The sequence below is a fragment of the Colletotrichum destructivum genome, chromosome 6 (assembly GCF_034447905.1).
Source record: "Colletotrichum destructivum chromosome 6, complete sequence".
Taxonomy (NCBI): Eukaryota; Fungi; Ascomycota; class Sordariomycetes; order Glomerellales; family Glomerellaceae; genus Colletotrichum; species Colletotrichum destructivum.
In genome coordinates, this window is record NC_085901.1 from 3454743 (window position 1) to 3472822 (window position 18080).

Consider the following 18080-nt stretch of genomic DNA (forward strand, 5'->3'; position numbering starts at 1 on the left):
ATTGGTGATTCGTCAGTCTTGACTGAAAAGGGGGGGGGGGGCACCCATACAACAGAAAGGCGAAGATAGATCTTTTACACTAGTCGAGAAAAGGATCTCTCGAGTCTTTTGCTCCACACCATCTTTGGCCGTACGTACACGCTACACAACTTGGACTTGTGTCGATATCCCAACCGGCAACCCAAGGGAAATCACTCCGCAATCAGACGAGCCTGGCTTTACCCGCAACGTCTCATCGTTCGTTTTTCCCCGTGGAGGTCTCATGATGCCCTTGATGTGGGGAGTGCCTCTGCATTTACCCCAGCCCCCGGATCTCCTCCGCATCCCATCGCCGGAGCTCCTCTCACCACCCCTACCCTTGTCTTTGTCGTGATAGTTTCTCCTCGGCAGGCAGACGTCCCAAAGGTCTGGTTCTGGAGGTGACATTGTACTCGGTTTCCGCGCCAATTGCAAAGTTGTCCGAGTCGACGTCCTTTTTCGCCTAGTGTAAATGCCGACTTCGCTGCAACTCCGTCATACAGCTGCTTGACTGGCCCCCCAAGTTGACGGAGAAGAACCCGGGTGTAGGAAAGACCGCCGGTATTCATCCTCCGTTGCCCCAGCATTGCATTCGGTCCTTACACTACACGAAATATAAAGACACGCAGAATCCCAGCTTTCTGGTTCTGGCTGCCAACTCAAGAGGTCCATCTCCACCCTCGAGGCAACCCCCATTCCCCTCCTCCTCCTTAAGCAAAGCCTTTCGTCAACCCCACAAGTCCAACATCGACAGTGACAACGATGGACTTCCTCCGTCGACGTCTCCCCGCCCCGAGGCAAGACCAGCAGGCCCGTCTAGCCCGCAAGCAGGGCGGGACAGCAGCGGCCAACGAGGCCTACCAGCCGTCCCGCGTCGCGCAGCTGGCCCAGGAGGCTCCCATCTGGTACAAGTCCGCCGCCCGCCGCAAGCTCTACTTCCTCCTCTTCCCGGCCGCCGTCGTCTCCTACGCCACGAGCGGCTACGACGGCTCCATGATGAACTCCCTGCAGACCGTCTCCTACTTTGACGACTTCTTCGACAACCCCCGCGGCGCGGTGCTGGGCCTGATGAGCGCCATCATGGCCCTCGGCAGCATCTGCTCGACCCCGATCGCCCCCTGGGTGGCGGACAAGTTCGGGAGGCGGTGGGGGATCACCGTCGGCAGCTGCATCATGATCGTCGGCGCCATCCTGCAGTGCGAGAGCACGGCCTTCGCCATGTTCGTCGTGAGTAGGTTCGTCCTCGGGTTCGGGCTGTCGTTTGCCACCACGTCGGCCCCGAGTCTGGTCAGCGAGCTGTCACACCCCAAAGATCGTGTGACCATCACGGCCATCTGCAACACTTGGTGAGTTTTATATCAAAGCCAGTCGGCCACAAGTCGAGGAGAGAAAGGAACAAAGGAGCTAATCATGTTGAGAAACCGCACAGCTGGTACGTTGGTAGCATCGCCGCCGCATGGATCACGTACGGCACTCGAACGATCCCGAGCACCTGGTCCTGGCGAATCCCCTCTCTTCTCCAGATGGCCCCGAGCGTGGTGCAGCTGGCTGCCATCTGGTTCCTGCCCGAGTCTCCCCGTTGGCTCATCTCGAACGATCGCGGCGACGAGGCCCTGGAAGCCCTGAAGCAATACCACGGCGAGGGCGAGGAGACGGAGCTGGTGAGGCTGGAGTTTGAGGAGATCCGGGCGGCCATCGACAACGAGAAGAGTAAGAGCTCCTAAACGGGTATGTCTCTGGTGCAAGACGTTGTGCTGACTTGAAATTCAGGACTTGGAAGCACGACCTGGAAGTCCATGGTCAAGACGAAGGGCAACCGATACCGCATGTTCCTCGTCATCTGTACGAATCACACCCGTGCTCTTCTGGGGTTTTCAACTTGCTAACAAAATGTTTCAAGGCATGGGTTTTTTCTCACAGTGGTCCGGTAACGGGTTGATCGCGTACTGTAAGTCTTGTTGAAAACTACAGTCTATCAGAAACCTCACATGAGGCTAATAACTCAACCCCCCCTCCCCCAGACCTGTCAAGGATCATGGACACCGTTGGCATCACGAACAAGAACACCCAGGCGCTGGTCAACGGCCTGCTCAACATCTGGAACTTCGGCCTCGCCCTCACGACGGCCTTCTTCGTCGAGCGGATCGGCCGCCGCCCGCTCTTCCGCGTCTCGACCTGCGGCATGCTCGTCGTCTTCATCGGCTGGACCATCGCCTCGGCCCGCTTCGCCGAGACGGGCGCCAGCTCGGCCGGCATCGCCGTCATGGCCCTCATCTTCCTCTACCAGGTCTTCTACTGCATCGCCTTCTCGCCGCTGCCCGTCGCCTACTCGGTCGAGGTGCTGCCCTACTCCATCCGCGCCAAGGGCATGGCCACGTACGTCTTCGCCACCAAGGCCGCCGTCTTCGTCAACCAGTACGTCAACCCGATCGGCATCCAGAACATAGGTTGGCGATTTTACATCGTCTACGTCGCCATCTTGGCCGTCGAGGCCTGCATCGCGTACGGGTGGTTCCTCGAGACCAAGGGCAAGGCGTTGGAGGAGATTGCCGTCATCTTTGACGGCGAGGAGGCCAATGTCAGGACTGCGGAGAACGGAAAGGGCGAGGGGCCTTATGATGTCGAGGAAACAGAGCATGCGACGTCCAAGGTTTGATTTGGCTGGTTTTTGTTCTTTCATTGAGGCAGGGTATTTATCTGGAGCATCTCCGTCAGATCAATCACAAGCATTCGGCCGATCGCGTACAAATGTCCAGTCGATGTATTGGGTCATTCAGCATTGGTAAAGGAACGAGCTCATGCTACAGGGTATAGAATGTGGATTTTGCCTCTATGGAGCTGTTCGATTCGAGTCTAACGTGCTTTCGAAACTGACCACAATAAGACTCCTATCGTGCTTAAAACTAGTTCTCGCCGAACCCCCGGCCAGCCATGAGCCGAACTCTTGTGTATCTTGCTACTCAGTAGATATGTTAGGAGCTATGCGTCGCATAAATGCTTTCAACACTGATGTCTTTGGGATTCCTGAAGAATAAGCGAGCCCCTTTTAGACACTATTGTCAGTTTCTGATACTCAGACACAACTTATACTAATGGCTCTACTATCTCGGCCTTCACTTGCGGCTGACCGATTCTAGTGATTGTTCTGCAACCAACCACGTGCGACCAAGTGCGTATTGCGCCAATCGTGCAAGTGGTGGCCAACAGGCTGAGCCGCTACGGAGACCAGCCACATCGTATTACAGCTCCCGTGATGCAAGAATTTCCTGGCTGCGAGGGCTGAAAACACGATCTGTCGGGGCCAGGAGTGAACACTGCCCCTAGAGGTGCCATATATAGAGCTCTTGACGTGCGGCCCGATGTCTATCTGTGCGTGGAGGCTTGTTAGTCGCACCAGCACACGATAGCTTGACATTACACGTTGAGAATAGCCTTGAGAGCTAATCAGCGCTTATTTCAAAAGCACACACTTATTTTCTATATATAAGTCTCGTCAACCTCTCTTTGCAGAGTATTCAATTAGCTCAACGTTATCAACACAAACAGCTCTCTCTCACTCGCCTTCGATTTTCAGGCACCGGTCTCCTCATCAAGTCACCGACCTGCATCTATACCAGACACGTTTTGCTATGACGGCCATCACACAATGAAGTCATTGGCCAACGCCGCCGTCTTTTTCTTTCTCCCCGCAATGAGCAACGCGCTTCCTCAACTCGAAAACGTCAAGCGCTTCCCTAACCATACCAACATCCCGAGCCCGCCTCCCCCAGCCAGCAGCGGAGGCATCTGCAGTCCGGCCAAATGGAAGTGCCCACAGAACGCGGACAAGACCTGGGGGCTGGAACGTTTGCGACGTCTCCTCGAAGTGGGTGAGCACCGGAGAGGCGGGTCCTGCAACGGGCGAGACGTGCGCTTTCAACTCCATCAACGGATCTCCCTGCTGTCTCTGAGGGCTTTCCGCGGTTGATGTATGGCTCAAGTCGGGTTTGTCTCGTTGTTTACTGGGGTCAGCCAAATTTTGCTCTTTCTGCAAGATGTCTGTGTAATCAATATCCGCAAGCGCGAGATAGCATCATAGGCTAGGCGTTGAGAGGGACCATTGCTGGAGGTGTTCTGTTGGTTTTTTTGTGATTTGACAACAGTTTTCCTTTTCCATTTTTCTTTAGTACTATGGTTCAAGTAGAGTTGTAGTCATCTACTTGTTTTCTAATGATTGTAATCAAGCCACCGGCTTTTCGCAACTCATGTCTCGTCATTCGCAGTGGACAACTAGGGATTTAGGCAGCAAGGAAGATGGACGGGCTTCCGATTCAAACGCTTTGCTAGTCGGCATGGATACTCATATAGCATCATACTAGATGAAAGGGAAACTGGATGACTCAAGCCTCATCATGCATCCCTTACGACCAGTCTTGACCATTGACCACGCAGTACGGCGCCAACGCCCCCTCGCCAATCTCCCCGGCCTCGCAGGGCTTGACACAGCCCGAGTAACGTGTGCAGATGACTCCGATCTTGGCAAGGCAGTAATTCGACAACGTAGCCGTGTCTCCGTAGTTCTGGTTCACACCCACTGGTTTGATGTCAGCACGTGGAGGATTCAACAGTAGACACCAAAAGCGGTTTTCAGAGGCTCTGACAGGGCAATGGAAGGGTGACTTACTAACGACGCCCTGGATGCCAACAAAGTTGGTAATGTTGACGTGACGCTGGAACTGCTGGCTGCAGTTGCCACACGAGCGGTAGAATTTGCCATACTTGTTGGCGTAGAAGCCGTCGATGTGCAGCCATCCCTCGCCTATACCCAGAAACACCGCGTTAACAACCGGAACTCTGGACCAATACCTGTGCTCGGCTCAAAAGGACTCACCGTTGTGCTGGAAGACCTTGTCGCTGGCCTCCCGCGCCCCTCCGCCCCGGATGTATCTGGGCCCGGAGCCGTAGAACGTGGCCGCGTCCTCGCACACGTCGTCCCACCAGACGTTCTCAATGGTACACGGGCCACGGCAGTGAACGCCCTCGGCCTGGGCGGGCCCGATGATGGCGTTCTTCAGCGTCGCGCCGGGTTCGAGGATGAAGACGGCGGCGGCCTCGTCTTGGTCGACCTGGCCCTTGCAGTCGCCGCTGCTGCCCTTGCGGTCGAACAGCGCCATCTTCCCGTCGAAGACGGCGTTGGCCGGGATGACGGACGCCGTGGGGAACGACGTGCTGCCCGTGGGCGTCGGCCACTGCGTGTTGACGGACGGGTGGGGGCAGGACACGCCGCCGGAGGCTTGCCACTTGATGGTGCTCGTTGCCGTCTTTCGCGTCGAAGTCGTCCGGGACTGGGCGTTGACCAGAGACACGGCCAATGCGAGCATCGAAACCACGGAAAGTTGCATGTTGACGTCTATGCCGCAGGGAGGGCTCGAAGAATGGTTTAAGTCGGTTAATGGGTTGATGTTGGACAACTTGACGTGGAATGCTCTACAGTGTGCTTCTTGACCAAGTTATATACCCAAGCCCTGGCCAGGAAATCACGCCTGGCTGCTGTTAGACGATGCTCTTGGGGTTGTGTGTGAGCCATGTGATACCACGTCTTTGAGGAGCTGGGAGGCAAGGCTTGGTAGCCCGAGTCTCCTAGTCGTGGGTAAAATCACAACGATTTCTCCGCCAAGACCTGCATATACAACCCCTCAGTATGCTGCGGCTTCCCCTATCCCAGGCGCGCATCTTTGGCGTGCGCTGGCGATCATAGGCCTCGCCAAGACTCAATGCAACAGAAAAGCTGAACCCAACTTTGGTCAGCGGGTTGGCTTCTTCCACCAATCAGACTCGAAAGAGATTCAAGGCCACGGTCCAGCTGTTACCAAACTCCGATTGAATTACGCCTTTTTGACGTGACACGAAGGTGCATTCCGTCGTATTACAGGAGCCTTAGAGTGCTCTACCGTCAGCAGGGTTTCCATCGGTGCCCAAAGAGGCAGCTCCTGTTTGGAAGCTCGCGGAGACTAAACCTTGGGAACAGCATCGTTGCTGTAAAAGAAGAGAACAGAAAAGGCTATTGGTTTCGTCCTCTCCGATTTGCTACTGATGTTTGACAAGCTCCAGCGAACTGGTTCAAACACATCATTTGTTGTTTTCCATCTGGGCCAGCTTGGAATCTCCCACCCACTAGACCCCTAGTAGAGCACTTAGTGTAGCATGGTAATTTCCTCTTGGCACTAGTCCAAAGGGATAGGCGAGAGAGAGAGGGGGCAGCATTTTCGAGCAACATCCCTTTTTGTATTAGCCAAGACGATCAGTATGCGGGAGGAGTTGGCCGTTTTGATTGCGGCAGGGAAGCTCCGTGTTGCTTCTTTAGGAGCAGTTTCTAATACACATAACCAGCAAGCTTATATACATGTAGTAATAAAGGTTCTGTCAAAACTTATGTTATTTCTGTTTTATAGTCTAGAATATCACGACTAGTTGAACAGCTTTAGGGCTCGCCGATGACTCCCTCTCTATTTGTTAACATGCCAACCAGTCTATTCACTATCTAACCTCAAACACTTACCAGAACAGAACCCAGTATGGAATTTTGACCCTGAGACCCGCGGCCAATGTTGTATGATGCTCCTTCTAGCCAGCAACAGAGCGTGTATTGGCGAGTTAGGACCAAGGATATGGGAAGCGCCAGGGAGCAAACCCCAGGGTGCTGGCCACTTTTGAGTCCTGAGTTGGGATGGGCCTCATAGCTTGCCGTGATCATCGCTGTGCACTGCGAGGCTGGTCGACTTTATCATGGCATTACACGAGCCACCACTTTACGCTATGCTGGATGGGGGGATGCAGTTCAAGAAGGCCGTGACACGAAACTGGTACGCACAGAAAGGACTGTGATTTCTTTAGATTGATTTGTATACTCCGTACTGGCAGGTGTCTGAGGCGAGATCATGTAGCCAGGACTACGGCTCAGCTGCCCTGGTCAAGTGACTTCAAACAAAGGCGCTCTTGTTCTTCTCAAGAAACTCCTTCCAAGACGTCGACTTGAGCCCAACCTCAGCCAGAAGCTTTTCGGTCGGCTCCAGCGGCTGGCCCTTGTAGTATCCGGGCTTCTCAATAAACAGATGGTTCTCAAGAACCTCCTGCGCCATTGACGGGGGTAGGAAGCTCTTGTACGTGTCAGAGTCGAGTGGGATGAAGGTCGCCTTCTTGCCCGTCACTTCCTCAAACTCGGAAATAATGCGGGTAGGCGTATAGTATCCTGACGCAGCAAGAATCTGCTTGCCCAGGTGGCGAGAGGGATCCTGCAGGACGGCAGCAACGTACTTTCCAGTGTCGGCCTCGGCGTCGATGAGCGGGAAGCGGGCCTCGGCGGAGACGGGGTAGGCAAGGGTGTAGGCACCGTCCTCGCCCTTTCGGAGCATCTGCGAGACGGTGAAGTTCGACATGAAGTAGCCGGGCAGGACGAATGTGCTAGGGATGGCCTTTTCGCGGATGTAAGTCTCCACGTCTGCCTTTTGGTCAAAGTGGGTGACATGGCTGAGGCGGCCCTCGGTTTCCTTGGTCACGTGGAGGAGGGATGAGTAGATGAGGTGCTGGACCTTGGCGGCGGTGGCGGCGTCGGCAACGATCTTGCCGTGGGCGAGCTCAGGGCTGGCGCTGGGGTTGAAGAAATTGGGCGAGGTGACGAGGAATACCGTGTGAGAGCCAGCGATGGCGGCCGCCACCTCGGTGGCGGAGGACAAGTCGGCCTGAAAGGTGTCAGTGCTAACTAAGACTGGCAAATGGGGCCAAATGGAGCATAGATAAAACAAAAGAGGGGGGGGGGGGAGGAGGGAGAAGCGGTCAACGACTCGGGGGGGTAGTCGTAGTGAGCGTACCGTTTTAATTTCGACACCTTTTGCGACCAACTCCTTGGCGGCGGGCTTGGAGGCGTCTCGCGTAACGCCCCGAAGAGCAAACTGCTTGGACAGGACGGGATCGGCGAGTACGGCCCTGATGACGGAGCCCCCCTGGTTGCCGGTGGCGCCAAAGACGGTAAGAAGCTTAGACATGGTGGTGGGATGCGTGGTGTCGGTAGCGAGACGGAAGTTTAAGACCAGCCTTTTTTGGTTGTGAAGTGTATTGGACGTGGAAGATGTATGACGAAGAATGAATGGTGCAGAGAGTATTCGGACAGAATGATATACCATGGACGTCAGGGCGTTCTTATGCATCCACATCGAGCGTACTTGGTGAGAGGCTTCTATGAATAACACGGATGCCCGGCATCTGCCGATTGCGGCCGTTCTGACAATAGACTTTCAGACGGGCCTTGGCCACCGTTACCCCGTGTGGCCGTTCATCGCTCTTCGTCGGAGACCGATGTGGAGCTACGAAGACTAGGATCTGTCAGCAAGGCCGGCGGGAAGTTCATCGCTGTTCATCGGAGGCCGAAGTGGGGCCAAGTTTATTTCAATCTCCGCCCGACTTACGCGGTCCTACCGGGGGTCTCTCTCTCTCTCTCTCTCTCTCTCTCTCTCTCTCTCTCGCGCTCTCTCTCTCTCTGAACGACTCCACGCCATACCTAAAGTCTACCCGTATCTTAAGCCCCTCTGCCCCTTGAATTTGCGAACCCGGTCTAGACTCAAGCACAGACGCCGCTTTTCTCGCTCTATCTCGAATGCATACCGTACCGTCACAAAAAGTAGTGTCTTTGTAACACGCTGACCAAACCTTGCTTGATAAGCTCATTGCGCGGGTTGCATTGCTTAGACAGTTTGATTTGTCCTCTTGACGAGGATGTATGGCACCACGCTATTACCGCGCTTGCTGTGCCTCTCCCGTCCATTTCGAATCGTCTTTTTGGAAGCTTCTAACGGGGCCCGGTGGAGCTGTCATCACATCTGGACGTTGGCACCGCGGAGAAGCACACTTTGGAATGTCACCAAGACCTTCCAGTTCATGAAAATCCAAGAAAACCTAACTCAACAACATTTGGTCACTCTGGTTGGCATTTGCAAGGGTTATTGTCATGGAACGAATGTTTTCTACAAATATGCTACGTGTACAATGAAGGGAAGCAAGTCTAGGCCAGGGAACCTCCTCCTCATCCTCCTGGGAAAAGTACTCAAGGTTTTGTGGCGCAAAAGATGAATGTACGGATCGTTCCATGTCTTTGGGACGCTTAAGTGAACGCATAAGTGAACGCATGGCATCACCCCGGCGTTTTTGTGAATTGATACCTCGTGGTCGTGGCTCAGCGCCAGCCACAGACAGTCGACGCAGCCTGGGAGCTCTTCGTCCGAGTTTCGGAACCCAACGTACGAGTGCGAGAGCCCAACGAGCGAGTGCGGGAACCTACAGGCTTGGTACGAGTGCTGAAAGTAGTGGGGGCGGCGGCAGAAGGGGTGGCGGAAGCCGTTGCAGGAGTAACTGCAGCTACCACGGAAGAAACGTTGTCGGTATGATGAGGAGGAGGGTCGGGAGAAAATGAACCGGTGGGAGCTAGGGCGGAGTTTCCAGCAACGTAGAGACCAGGGCCGGGGATCGGGTATGTTGACATCCCCTTCGCGTAGGGGTCGAAGAGAATGCCGGCGTCGTCCGCCTTGTACAGCTCGACGCCCAGGACGCCGTTCGGGGCGTCGGTGCCCGTGCCCGTGATCTCAATGTTCACACACTGGGGGTACAGCTGGGCGCCGTTCTGCTCGGCGCCGCTGTGGAGGTTGATGATCTCGTTGCGGAAGACGTAGTTGCCGGGGGCGATGGTCGAAGGGACGGTGGTCGTACAGGTGAAGTTGTTGGCAATAAGCTTCTCAACCGCCCACTGACCGTCGTAGCCCGCCTCGTCAATCTTCGTCCACTTGAGCGCCGACTTCTCGGCAGACGCGCAGTCACCGCCGCACGAGGCGATGTAGGTGAGCACAGGGCCGACATCATGGGGCCAGTCGGGCCAGAAAAAGTCGACCTTGCCGCCGGCAGCGACCTGGGCAGTCAAGGCGCCGGGCTGCGCGTTGACGTGGCAGTTGATATCCAGCGTATGCAGGCTGTTGGGCTCGATGTAGCCCCTATCCAAGCTCTCGGTAGACCAGGCGATGAGATCGGGAGTCGGATTGCCATTCTGCTTGCGGTAAATGTAGTCCGTCTGGAACGCGGCATGCCGGACGCCGTCCGTGACGATCTCGCCCAAGATTCCGTGAGCGTAGGTCTGCGCCACCAGCGCGATGGCGACAGCCATGTGCTTGGAGTACATGATGACTGCGAGGGCGGTACTCGGGGAAGTAATGAGTTTGGACACGATGTGGTGAAGGAGTATGAACAAAAAAGAGGCGCGAAGAAAGTGGCAAACGAGGTGAGCGGGCGCAGCCTGTCTCGTGCCGTAAAGAGACTTGAGGATGGTGAATGAATGGAAAAGAGTGTGATGGGCTCTGTGAAGGCTCTGGACGGGTCATCACCCAGAGCATGCAACGAAGAGTTTATATACCCCAAAATCACAACACAGAGAAATAACGATCCTAGGCATGACGAAGCGTCTAAGAAATTAGGAAAAGATGGATGGTGAGGCACAATATGCCCAGTTCTCTCAACCTCCAAGACAGCCAGCCGCCTGCAGTTAACATGGAGGGCAAGTAAGATTATAAGGCGCATCTGAGGGGTAGGTAATGCTCCAACAAGATAGGACGTCTGCCTTCATCCTTCGAGACCCCCTGCCTGTGGACTCTGGCCTGAAACCTCTCTACGTCCACCCCGTCTAACGGTCGTCTCTCAAGCCAGTTCATTGATGGTCCTGATGTTCAACGGTGTAACGAAACAGGCAGGACACCGAAGTGGAGGCGGAGAATCGTCCCTAGAGGGTTAGGCACCTCACAGAAGCCGTTCAACAGGCCAACGTCACCGGACGCAGTCTATTGAGTTTCCATGTGTTACGCCGAGGCAACAATTCTGATTATACACTTGCAGTTGGACATCTTCGCTCTGGAGATGACTATTTCAAACATGATGTGACGCATATCTAAAACGAGTAGAACAAGGCTTGTATCCAGAACAGCGAAGCAGTTCCTCCTCGCTAGTCTACCGTTACACTGCCACGGCAGTGGACACATGGAAATGTCTCCGCAATCAAATTCGGCTCTAAAGACGAACTTCGATACATTGGCGAGGTCATTGTTGACTGAAGCATTGGTTTTACTTTACGTCTCGCTATTGCTGGGTAATCGAAACACGGGACCAGACGACGGAGCACTTCCTTTGGTAAATGCCGGTGTCAAATGACGGCTCTGTGACAGCTCAAGTGCCTATCGCCGTTAGTGTGTGGAGCGCCTTGGCTTGCAGCCTGATAAACGTACCTTCTCAACTGCAGACGAGTCAAGCCCTCGCTGCCGCATTTCCGTCGCGAGCTGGACGGCCATCGAATCGGAGACGGGGTTGTCCAACGTCTTTGCAGATAGCATCATGATACGAAGAACAAAGTCGAGGTTGTCTTGTCGCGGGACGTCCTCTGTGGTTTCCAAGTCTTCGAGAAAGACCCGAGACGTCAGGTAGACGGAAAATATCAGGATCGAGTTCTTGAGATGCTCATTCATGTCTGACATCATCCGGAAGATGTTTAGTATCTCTTCTGCGGCGCAGACAAGTCGGGCTGTGCTCCTGCGAATCATGCTTTTGGGAAGACCAGTCAACTTCATTCTGGAAATGGCTGCCCTATGCAGACAGATGAACGACATGTGGATGATGATGTTGACGAAGACCGCGTTCCGACATCTGGCCTGCCTGGGTAGTCTTAGGCCGTCAGGCAGCCCTTGTAAGAAGAGAACCAGATTGTTGTCGATTTCTCGATACTGTCTCCAGTGTGTGTTTATTTCTGGATCTGAAGAGCTGTTGTTGTGCAGTGGTGCCTTGGTCGAGTGCTGGTAGGATTGGTGGAAGAGAGACGCGGCTCTGACACGTCCGGCGAATGGGGAGAAGACCTTGCCGTCTTGCTGCAGCACGCTTGTAAATAGGCTTGTCTTCTCCTCAACGTCACTTTGAAAGGCTTCTTCAGACGCTGGAAGCCGTACAGACATCTATAAAAAAAATAAAAAAAATAATAGCATTAGTCTGCAGATTGTCGAAAAGGTCTCCACAACCACCCGATGCATCACTTACGTCTCGCTCGTTGATGAGGACTGGCCAGCCCGCGGTACCACCTACCAGTCGATCAGAGCAGTAAAGCGCCCACCAGGTTCTACGCCTCTCCTCTGCTTCTGGCCAGGACTGAGGCGGCGGTAGGCCGGATGGATGACCCAGACCGCCTCCATCAACCTGATGAAGACCGAGCAACTGTGCGATTCTGATGGCCCTGCAGAGACTCATCGAAGATCGAGAGAAAAGCAAGTACTGGGCTTCGAAGTAGCACATCAGACACCATGTTTGTGCGTGCGCTACTCTCAGGCTGGCCTTTGATAATGCATTAATTGCGATTCGTCCGAGGCGAGTACACAGGGCCTACTACTCACATTTACCTCGTCGGCTTGCGCATATGCTCGGGCCCGATTATAGAATGGTATCGCTAAACTTCGATGGGTATTGCCGATTTCGGCTCCCCACGCCATCACGATGTACTGGAGGCACATTGGAGGTCGCATGTGGGATGGTAGGGACAAAGACATGATATAACGGGTCCGATGGATCATGGGCGCCGTATAGTGCCATTTGTCGAAGTATTGGTTGGTGCTAGCCAATCGCATCAGTTGTTGCTACAGAAAGAAAATGAAAAGAAAAAAACCGCTGGCAATGAATGTCTTACAGAGATTCAATCATCTCCAGAGGGGGCCGTTGCTCATATGTCCCAGTCGAAGACAAATCAGCCGATGGAGCCTCAACTGGAGGAATGTTTGGATCTGAAGCAGGCCCCTCCAGAACAGGCAGGACTTGTGGGCTTCCATAGACGGGGCCCATGTTCTGGATCGCCGTGTCCTGATCCGCTGGCTCACCATTGCGTGGGGGTTTGTCTGTACTAGACTTGGCAATACGCTCAAGCTGTTCTGCGGCCTGCCATCAGCAAAGATAGCCTTAGTGAAGGAGAGTCGTGGATATTTGACGAGTGGCTCTTGTAGAGTATCTCCATATGCGTACGAACCTAGTTTGACTTCCAGATCACGAACTTGTTGCCTCTTGCCAACATTGGCCCTTCTTGACTTGGGATACTCGCAGTCGGCGCGGACTCTGACGCAGCGACTGCAACGAGGCTTGATGCGGTCGCATTTTAGTTTCATGGAGCGGCACTGAGTGCATGAAAAACGCGCCGGTTCCTCATCTCGAGACGTTGACATGGCTGATGTTGAAAGACAGACGGCGACGCCGTACGTCAAGGTCTGTACAGAACAGGTAGAAGAGAAACACCCATCCAAGTCCCCCCCCTCCCCCGGTTTGGGACCACTCCCTAATAACTTAGCCCCCAGTGGTACGGAGTAGTCACGCTTATAAATAATCTTGGCATGCAAAGCATAATGTTAATTTTATGTTGGCACGTGACTAGACCCCCGCCTTGCTACCCCTTTACTTAGTTTCCCTACTATTAAATAGGACCGGGTAGTTGATAAAGCTTATTAGGCCATTGAAACCGCCGTGGGAAAAAGCTGCCTGATAAGCAACTGATTTACTCTACTGGAGAATACCTGTACAAGAAGTTGAGTTTGGTCTGCGTGTCGAGCATTGCGCAAGGTTGGCTTGACTAGCCCTGCCCTTGTCGGTTTGGGAGGTGACACGCCTGGGAAACGAACAGAGTATGTTCGCGAGTAGCCAGATAAAGAAAGGTATACTGATATTGAGTCAGGTGTGACTGCACCTGTTCAGTCTATTGGACCCACAAGAATTGCTTTCGCCTGCAAACACTGTTCAGGGCAGGTTATTCTTATGAAGCACACCACCTTTTTTGGACTGCGATAGCCACACGTCTGCATCACGCTATCGGCCTTAGGAGCATTCTAACCTGAACCTAGTTTCAGGATGGGTTTGAGAAAAACCAACCACTGTTCATTCTTCACTTCTCGGATGTATAGTCCTCGTCACACTTATCTCGTAGGTTAATACAAACCATATCAAGTGGGACACACAAGCAAGTGGCAGACCTTTTCTGAAGATGAGTTGACCATGGCCCCGAGGCCTGAAGCAGCTGGTATTAAGCTAAACACTATTGTTGAAAAAACCGTGCAAATGCCACCGTACACTTCTGAGAGACACAGAAAAGTTCCTTTCTTCACTTCTTGTTGACGAAAGCACTGTCGCTCAACCATTGCTTCATAGTCATGACACCAGGATGGATCCTCTTGATCTCGGCCATGTCGGCATTGTAGCCTTCGTCCCTGAACCATGCCACCATGATGCCCAGCTCCTGGACCCCGTGCTTCAGCGCTTTCCCGAGGATTCCAAGTGTCGTTCCAACAGGTTCGCCCGTCACAGTCTTGAAGGTCTGGCTTAGCTCCGAAAACGTGAGGTTGTCACCAGCCAGTCCTATGGCCCTTTTGTTCCAGGTTTTCGGATCACGGAACGCCTCGGCCGCGAAGAAGCCGATATCCTTGGTGGCGATCCACTGCAGCGGTTTCTCTCCCATGATGTCGTGGATCATGGTCAGAAAGACTTTGCCGAAGAACCCCGGCGCCAGGTTATCCATGAAGATGACGGGCCGCAGAATCGTCCAGCCCATGGGGCTCTTGTTGTTCGCGGTAGAGTTGCGGAGGTGGTGTTCGATCCGATGCTTGGTGATGAAATGTGGCACCGGAGTAGGATTGTTCCATGATCGCTCGTCGCCCCCACGCTCGACGCTGCTGTAGACGAAGTGCTGCACGCCAGCCTTGATGGCTTCGTCAACCAACGCCTTGCCCTGCTGGGTCTCCTTGTCCGATTTCCGGTCGCTCATCGCTTGGACGGAAAAGACACCCCACAAGGGTGCCGCCCCGGCGGCTGCCTTGGCGGAAGCGAAAAGAGCCGGAGCGGCATCGAGATCGCCCTCGACAATCTTGATGGACGAAGACTTGGCTGCAAGACGTCTTGCAGAAGGCGAGTTCGCATTTCGTGTGACTGCGAGAAGAAGATCCGATGACCCGTGACTCAAGAGGGCGTCAACGACAGCGCCACCTTGTTTGCCTGTTGCGCCTGTAACGAGAATCGCTCGAGACATGTTTTTGAATGTCGATGTTGTGGAAAGCTCGTAGGGTAGTGCTGGCCGAAGAGCGTGGTAGGTTTGGAGTGTTAAGCCATGTTAACGGGATGTAGGAAGCCGTACTTTAATACTGGTTTCTTGTGAGCTACAGGCCTGAGAATTGCAAAACTTTACATCCTCACCGGCAGGATACTAGACCGGGATGATCTGGGTAGACATTTGGCGACTGGCTTCCAGCGTCTCCGAAGTCTGCTTGAGGCTGGAGTGCCGGCTCGGACATGGTCGGAGGCCGGTGCTAATGTGTTTAGAGTTGATGCGGAGCGATCATGCCGACGGCCTTTCATTCGGCTCTGTCATCGCCCCCCTTTTTCACGGCACTATCCAAACTAGATTATTCAGCGGAGGTGTTAGCATCCTGCTCGCAAATGGACGGCTACCTAATTTGTAATCCCCAAGTGATTACACATCGCGATGTCGTCTCTTGCTAAGCTCTTACGACGCTGCCTTGTCGCGAAGGGAGCTGGAGTCGTCAACCACAACCCACGAACCAATATAAACGCGATTGCTCAAAGCGTACGCAGTATAATAGCGGTGGGGAGGTCATCATTATTCACCAAATCCGAGTCTCGGTTAAGCCGTTCTCAAACATTTCTGCCAAACATGACCCTTCTTGACCAAATCAGAGCCTCGAATGCTCGGCTGGCGGAAGCCACAACCCCCCGAACTGCTGTATTTGTTGGTGCTACAGATGGCATCGGCAAGAGAGCCCTTCTCGAGTTAGTTTCAACGGGATTCCCTCTCAAGGCCTACATCATTGGCCGTCATGAGGCCAGAGATCAGCTTCTTCTGGAAGAACTTCATACAATCAACAAGAATGCCAAGCTCATTTATCTGGAGGGCCAGGTCTCGCTGATGTCAGAGGTCAAACGCCTTACGGATGTGATTCTCGGCAAGGAAAAAACGATCGACCTGCTGTATCATTCAGCCGGTTTCTTGCCCTTTCAAGGAAGCCAAGGTGTGTGATTCATGATCATCAGTAGCTCGACTACAGGCTATCGTTGGCTAACAGTTCTTCAGAAACAACCGAAGGACTAGAGCTGTGCTTCGCAGTAGCCCATTACAGCCGCTTTGCCTTCATCTCGCGACTGCTTCCCAAGCTACAGGCCGCAGCTAGGACAGGTCCAGGGCATTATCGTCCGCGTGTTATCAGCATCTTGGCAGCTGGCTACGAGTCCGCCGACTTGTTCTTGAACGATCTGACCCTCAAAGAGCCTGGCCACTTCAGCATTCCCGCCTATGCTAAGCATGTCGCCACCATGGTAACCATCTCGATGAAGCGCTTCGCGGAACAGCCCGAGAATCAAAACATCGTCTTTGTGCATGCCCATCCGGGCCGAGTCGCTACCGAGCTTCTCAAAAAGAGCTGGGGTGACAAATGGGACCCCAGCGCCCCTCCAGCTGCCGCCCCCTCCTCAGGAAACTTCGACCGATTCACGCTCGAGGAGGCTGGACAGAAGGCGTTGTACCTCATGACGAGCGCCGAATATGGCGGGACCGGAGTCGAAATCTCAAAGGAACGATCGGCAGCGTTGACTTTGACGCACCAGACTGGCGGGTCTCTGTTCTCTGTCAATGACAAGATGGAATACCTTCAACAAGATTCGCTTCTGTCGGCATTGGAAGCGGGAGGCGCTGTGGAAGCGATTTGGCATCACAGTGAAGAGACGCTCGCGCCTTGGTTCTAAGGGGGAAAGCTCCAAAATCCGGGACACAATAGCTTCTGAAAAGTTTGCATTTCGGTGGATGTTTTCGTGGTCATGCGAGAAAGCGAATCGGCCTACGCCTGCTTCGCTGTTTGGAATACAGACATGATGATGCCCCGAACAAAACTAAACGCCATTGTGTTGTGCTGATTCCCCTTATCTCCTCTTCCCGTAGCCTATAAACGTCTAGGGATCTTTGACTCTTGTTGTATTAAGTGCTCGCTGGACTAGACCACCCTAGCTGCCTGTTGAGGTGGGCGGTTGTTCGTTGTACACAAGCCAGGTCCGGTACCATTGGTGGATGTGCTCTCTTTTTACTTTGGCAGTGTTAGTGAGTTGTACTGGCCGAAGGGTGGTTCATACTTACATGGAAACCGGAGATCTTGTCACGACACACGCCATACGCATTCACGCCAGCCGCCTTGCCGGCGGCAATGCATTGCTTCACGAGACAGTCAGCATCTTCTCGCTCACCAGTCTTCTGAACCCCACTCACCTTGTTCCAGTCGCAGTTGTCGATAGCGCCGTCGAGACGCCATGTGCGCTTCACGTATCTGTAGCACTCCTTGAAGTTCTGTCCGTAATACCCAGTCACGCCCCCGCCGCCATTTGCCTGACACGCTTTCGTGGTGTCGTCGTCCCAAGCAATGTTGCTCTGGATCTTGCCCTGGTACTCAATGTCATTTCGAAGACACCTTTTTGGGGAGTGTTAGTAATGGATGATGGGCAACGTGACGGGGAGGTCATAATACCAGCAGTGCTTGTAGCTCGCACATGCCTCCGCAGATGTGAGGGCGAGAGTGACGATCAGCAAAACGGAAGGGAGCTTCATGGTGGAAAATATAACGCGCGTGTTCTGGCTGCAACTCAGTTCCTGGAGATCATGAGTGTTGGCAAGCAGGAGGAGGGGGGCGCTTATAACCTTCGCAATGGGAGACCTGCGGTCATGAGTCGGCGACAACATGCGGATAGTAACTAATGTGAATCCAAACACCCATGCTCTGTTTTGGTTATTGTTTAATATAACCTGATTAGGATTTTCTGGGACTTGACTCTGTACTGAATATGCCTGCACAAGCGGCGCCTCATTATCTACGAATCATGTAGGTCTTCCCGACATTTTACAAACGACCTAGATAAAGCGAGGGCTGCTTACTACATATTACCGACATGTTGTCCTGGAAGCACGTTAATTCCATTGTTTTTTGTTCACG

The 18080-nt window shown here is 53.7% G+C and overlaps 8 protein-coding genes across 8 annotated transcripts; 2 read left to right on the plus strand and 6 right to left on the minus strand.

Annotated features, from left to right (window-relative positions):
- The first annotated feature begins 162 nt into the window (after window positions 1–162).
- CDEST_10232 (Putative major facilitator, sugar transporter, major facilitator superfamily) lies at window positions 163–2955 on the plus strand. Its single transcript, XM_062926390.1, has 5 exons — window positions 163–1364; window positions 1448–1728; window positions 1789–1860; window positions 1919–1966; window positions 2040–2955. The coding sequence occupies exons 1-5, from the start codon at window positions 781–783 to the stop codon at window positions 2672–2674; spliced, it is 1620 nt and encodes a 539-aa protein (XP_062782441.1). The 5' UTR covers window positions 163–780; the 3' UTR covers window positions 2675–2955.
- A 1275-nt stretch (window positions 2956–4230) lies between these two features.
- Window positions 4231–5595, minus strand: CDEST_10233 (Putative pectate lyase PlyH/PlyE, pectin lyase/virulence factor). The gene is made up of 3 exons (XM_062926391.1): window positions 4889–5595; window positions 4682–4816; window positions 4231–4591 (listed from the first exon to the last, which is right to left on the minus strand). Exons 1-3 carry the CDS (start codon window positions 5397–5399, stop codon window positions 4419–4421), a joined length of 819 nt encoding a protein of 272 aa, XP_062782442.1. The 5' UTR covers window positions 5400–5595; the 3' UTR covers window positions 4231–4418.
- Window positions 5596–6977: 1382 nt separating this feature from the next.
- CDEST_10234 (Putative NmrA-like domain, NAD(P)-binding domain superfamily) lies at window positions 6978–8039 on the minus strand (the record flags this gene model as incomplete). The annotated part of the gene is made up of 2 exons (XM_062926392.1): window positions 6978–7736; window positions 7866–8039. The coding sequence occupies 2 exons, from the start codon at window positions 8037–8039 to the stop codon at window positions 6978–6980; spliced, it is 933 nt and encodes a 310-aa protein (XP_062782443.1).
- Window positions 8040–9223: 1184 nt separating this feature from the next.
- On the minus strand, window positions 9224–10216 carry CDEST_10235 (Putative auxiliary Activity family 9; the record flags this gene model as incomplete). Its single annotated transcript, XM_062926393.1, has 1 exon — window positions 9224–10216. One exon carries the CDS (start codon window positions 10214–10216, stop codon window positions 9224–9226), a length of 993 nt encoding a protein of 330 aa, XP_062782444.1.
- Window positions 10217–10889: 673 nt separating this feature from the next.
- On the minus strand, window positions 10890–13319 carry CDEST_10236 (uncharacterized protein). The gene is made up of 6 exons (XM_062926394.1): window positions 13082–13319; window positions 12749–12986; window positions 12459–12675; window positions 12109–12399; window positions 11310–12026; window positions 10890–11258 (listed from the first exon to the last, which is right to left on the minus strand). The coding sequence occupies exons 1-6, from the start codon at window positions 13272–13274 to the stop codon at window positions 11154–11156; spliced, it is 1761 nt and encodes a 586-aa protein (XP_062782445.1). The 5' UTR covers window positions 13275–13319; the 3' UTR covers window positions 10890–11153.
- Window positions 13320–14200: 881 nt separating this feature from the next.
- CDEST_10237 (Putative NmrA-like domain, NAD(P)-binding domain superfamily) lies at window positions 14201–15121 on the minus strand (the record flags this gene model as incomplete). Its single annotated transcript, XM_062926395.1, has 1 exon — window positions 14201–15121. The coding sequence occupies one exon, from the start codon at window positions 15119–15121 to the stop codon at window positions 14201–14203; it is 921 nt and encodes a 306-aa protein (XP_062782446.1).
- Window positions 15122–15574: 453 nt separating this feature from the next.
- On the plus strand, window positions 15575–16848 carry CDEST_10238 (Putative short-chain dehydrogenase/reductase SDR, NAD(P)-binding domain superfamily; the record flags this gene model as incomplete). Its single annotated transcript, XM_062926396.1, has 2 exons — window positions 15575–16118; window positions 16181–16848. 2 exons carry the CDS (start codon window positions 15575–15577, stop codon window positions 16846–16848), a joined length of 1212 nt encoding a protein of 403 aa, XP_062782447.1.
- A 332-nt stretch (window positions 16849–17180) lies between these two features.
- On the minus strand, window positions 17181–17698 carry CDEST_10239 (uncharacterized protein; the record flags this gene model as incomplete). The annotated part of the gene is made up of 4 exons (XM_062926397.1): window positions 17181–17183; window positions 17234–17308; window positions 17363–17561; window positions 17619–17698. 4 exons carry the CDS (start codon window positions 17696–17698, stop codon window positions 17181–17183), a joined length of 357 nt encoding a protein of 118 aa, XP_062782448.1.
- Between the last annotated feature and the right edge of the window lie 382 nt (window positions 17699–18080).

What these genes read in the sequence shown, in the direction of transcription:
- CDEST_10232 (XM_062926390.1), top strand. Translation starts at nt 781, where the DNA reads ATGGACTTCCTCCGTCGACGTCTCCCCGCCCCGAGGCAAGACCAGCAG. An exon ending in ACGGCCATCTGCAACACTTG is followed by an intron (nt 1,365 to 1,447) that starts GTGAGTTTTATA and finishes GAAACCGCACAG; the next exon opens with CTGGTACGTTGGTAGCATCG. An exon ending in CCGCATGTTCCTCGTCATCT is followed by an intron (nt 1,861 to 1,918) that starts GTACGAATCACA and finishes AAATGTTTCAAG; the next exon opens with GCATGGGTTTTTTCTCACAG.
- CDEST_10236 (XM_062926394.1), bottom strand. Translation starts at nt 13,274, where the DNA reads ATGTCAACGTCTCGAGATGAGGAACCGGCGCGTTTTTCATGCACTCAG. An exon ending in TGATCTGGAAGTCAAACTAG is followed by an intron (nt 12,987 to 13,081) that starts GTTCGTACGCAT and finishes GGCAGGCCGCAG; the next exon opens with AACAGCTTGAGCGTATTGCC. An exon ending in ACTCGTCTGCAGTTGAGAAG is followed by an intron (nt 11,259 to 11,309) that starts GTACGTTTATCA and finishes TAACGGCGATAG; the next exon opens with GCACTTGAGCTGTCACAGAG.
- CDEST_10233 (XM_062926391.1), bottom strand. Translation starts at nt 5,399, where the DNA reads ATGCAACTTTCCGTGGTTTCGATGCTCGCATTGGCCGTGTCTCTGGTC. An exon ending in CAAGGTCTTCCAGCACAACG is followed by an intron (nt 4,817 to 4,888) that starts GTGAGTCCTTTT and finishes TTCTGGGTATAG; the next exon opens with GCGAGGGATGGCTGCACATC. An exon ending in TGGCATCCAGGGCGTCGTTA is followed by an intron (nt 4,592 to 4,681) that starts GTAAGTCACCCT and finishes ACATCAAACCAG; the next exon opens with TGGGTGTGAACCAGAACTAC.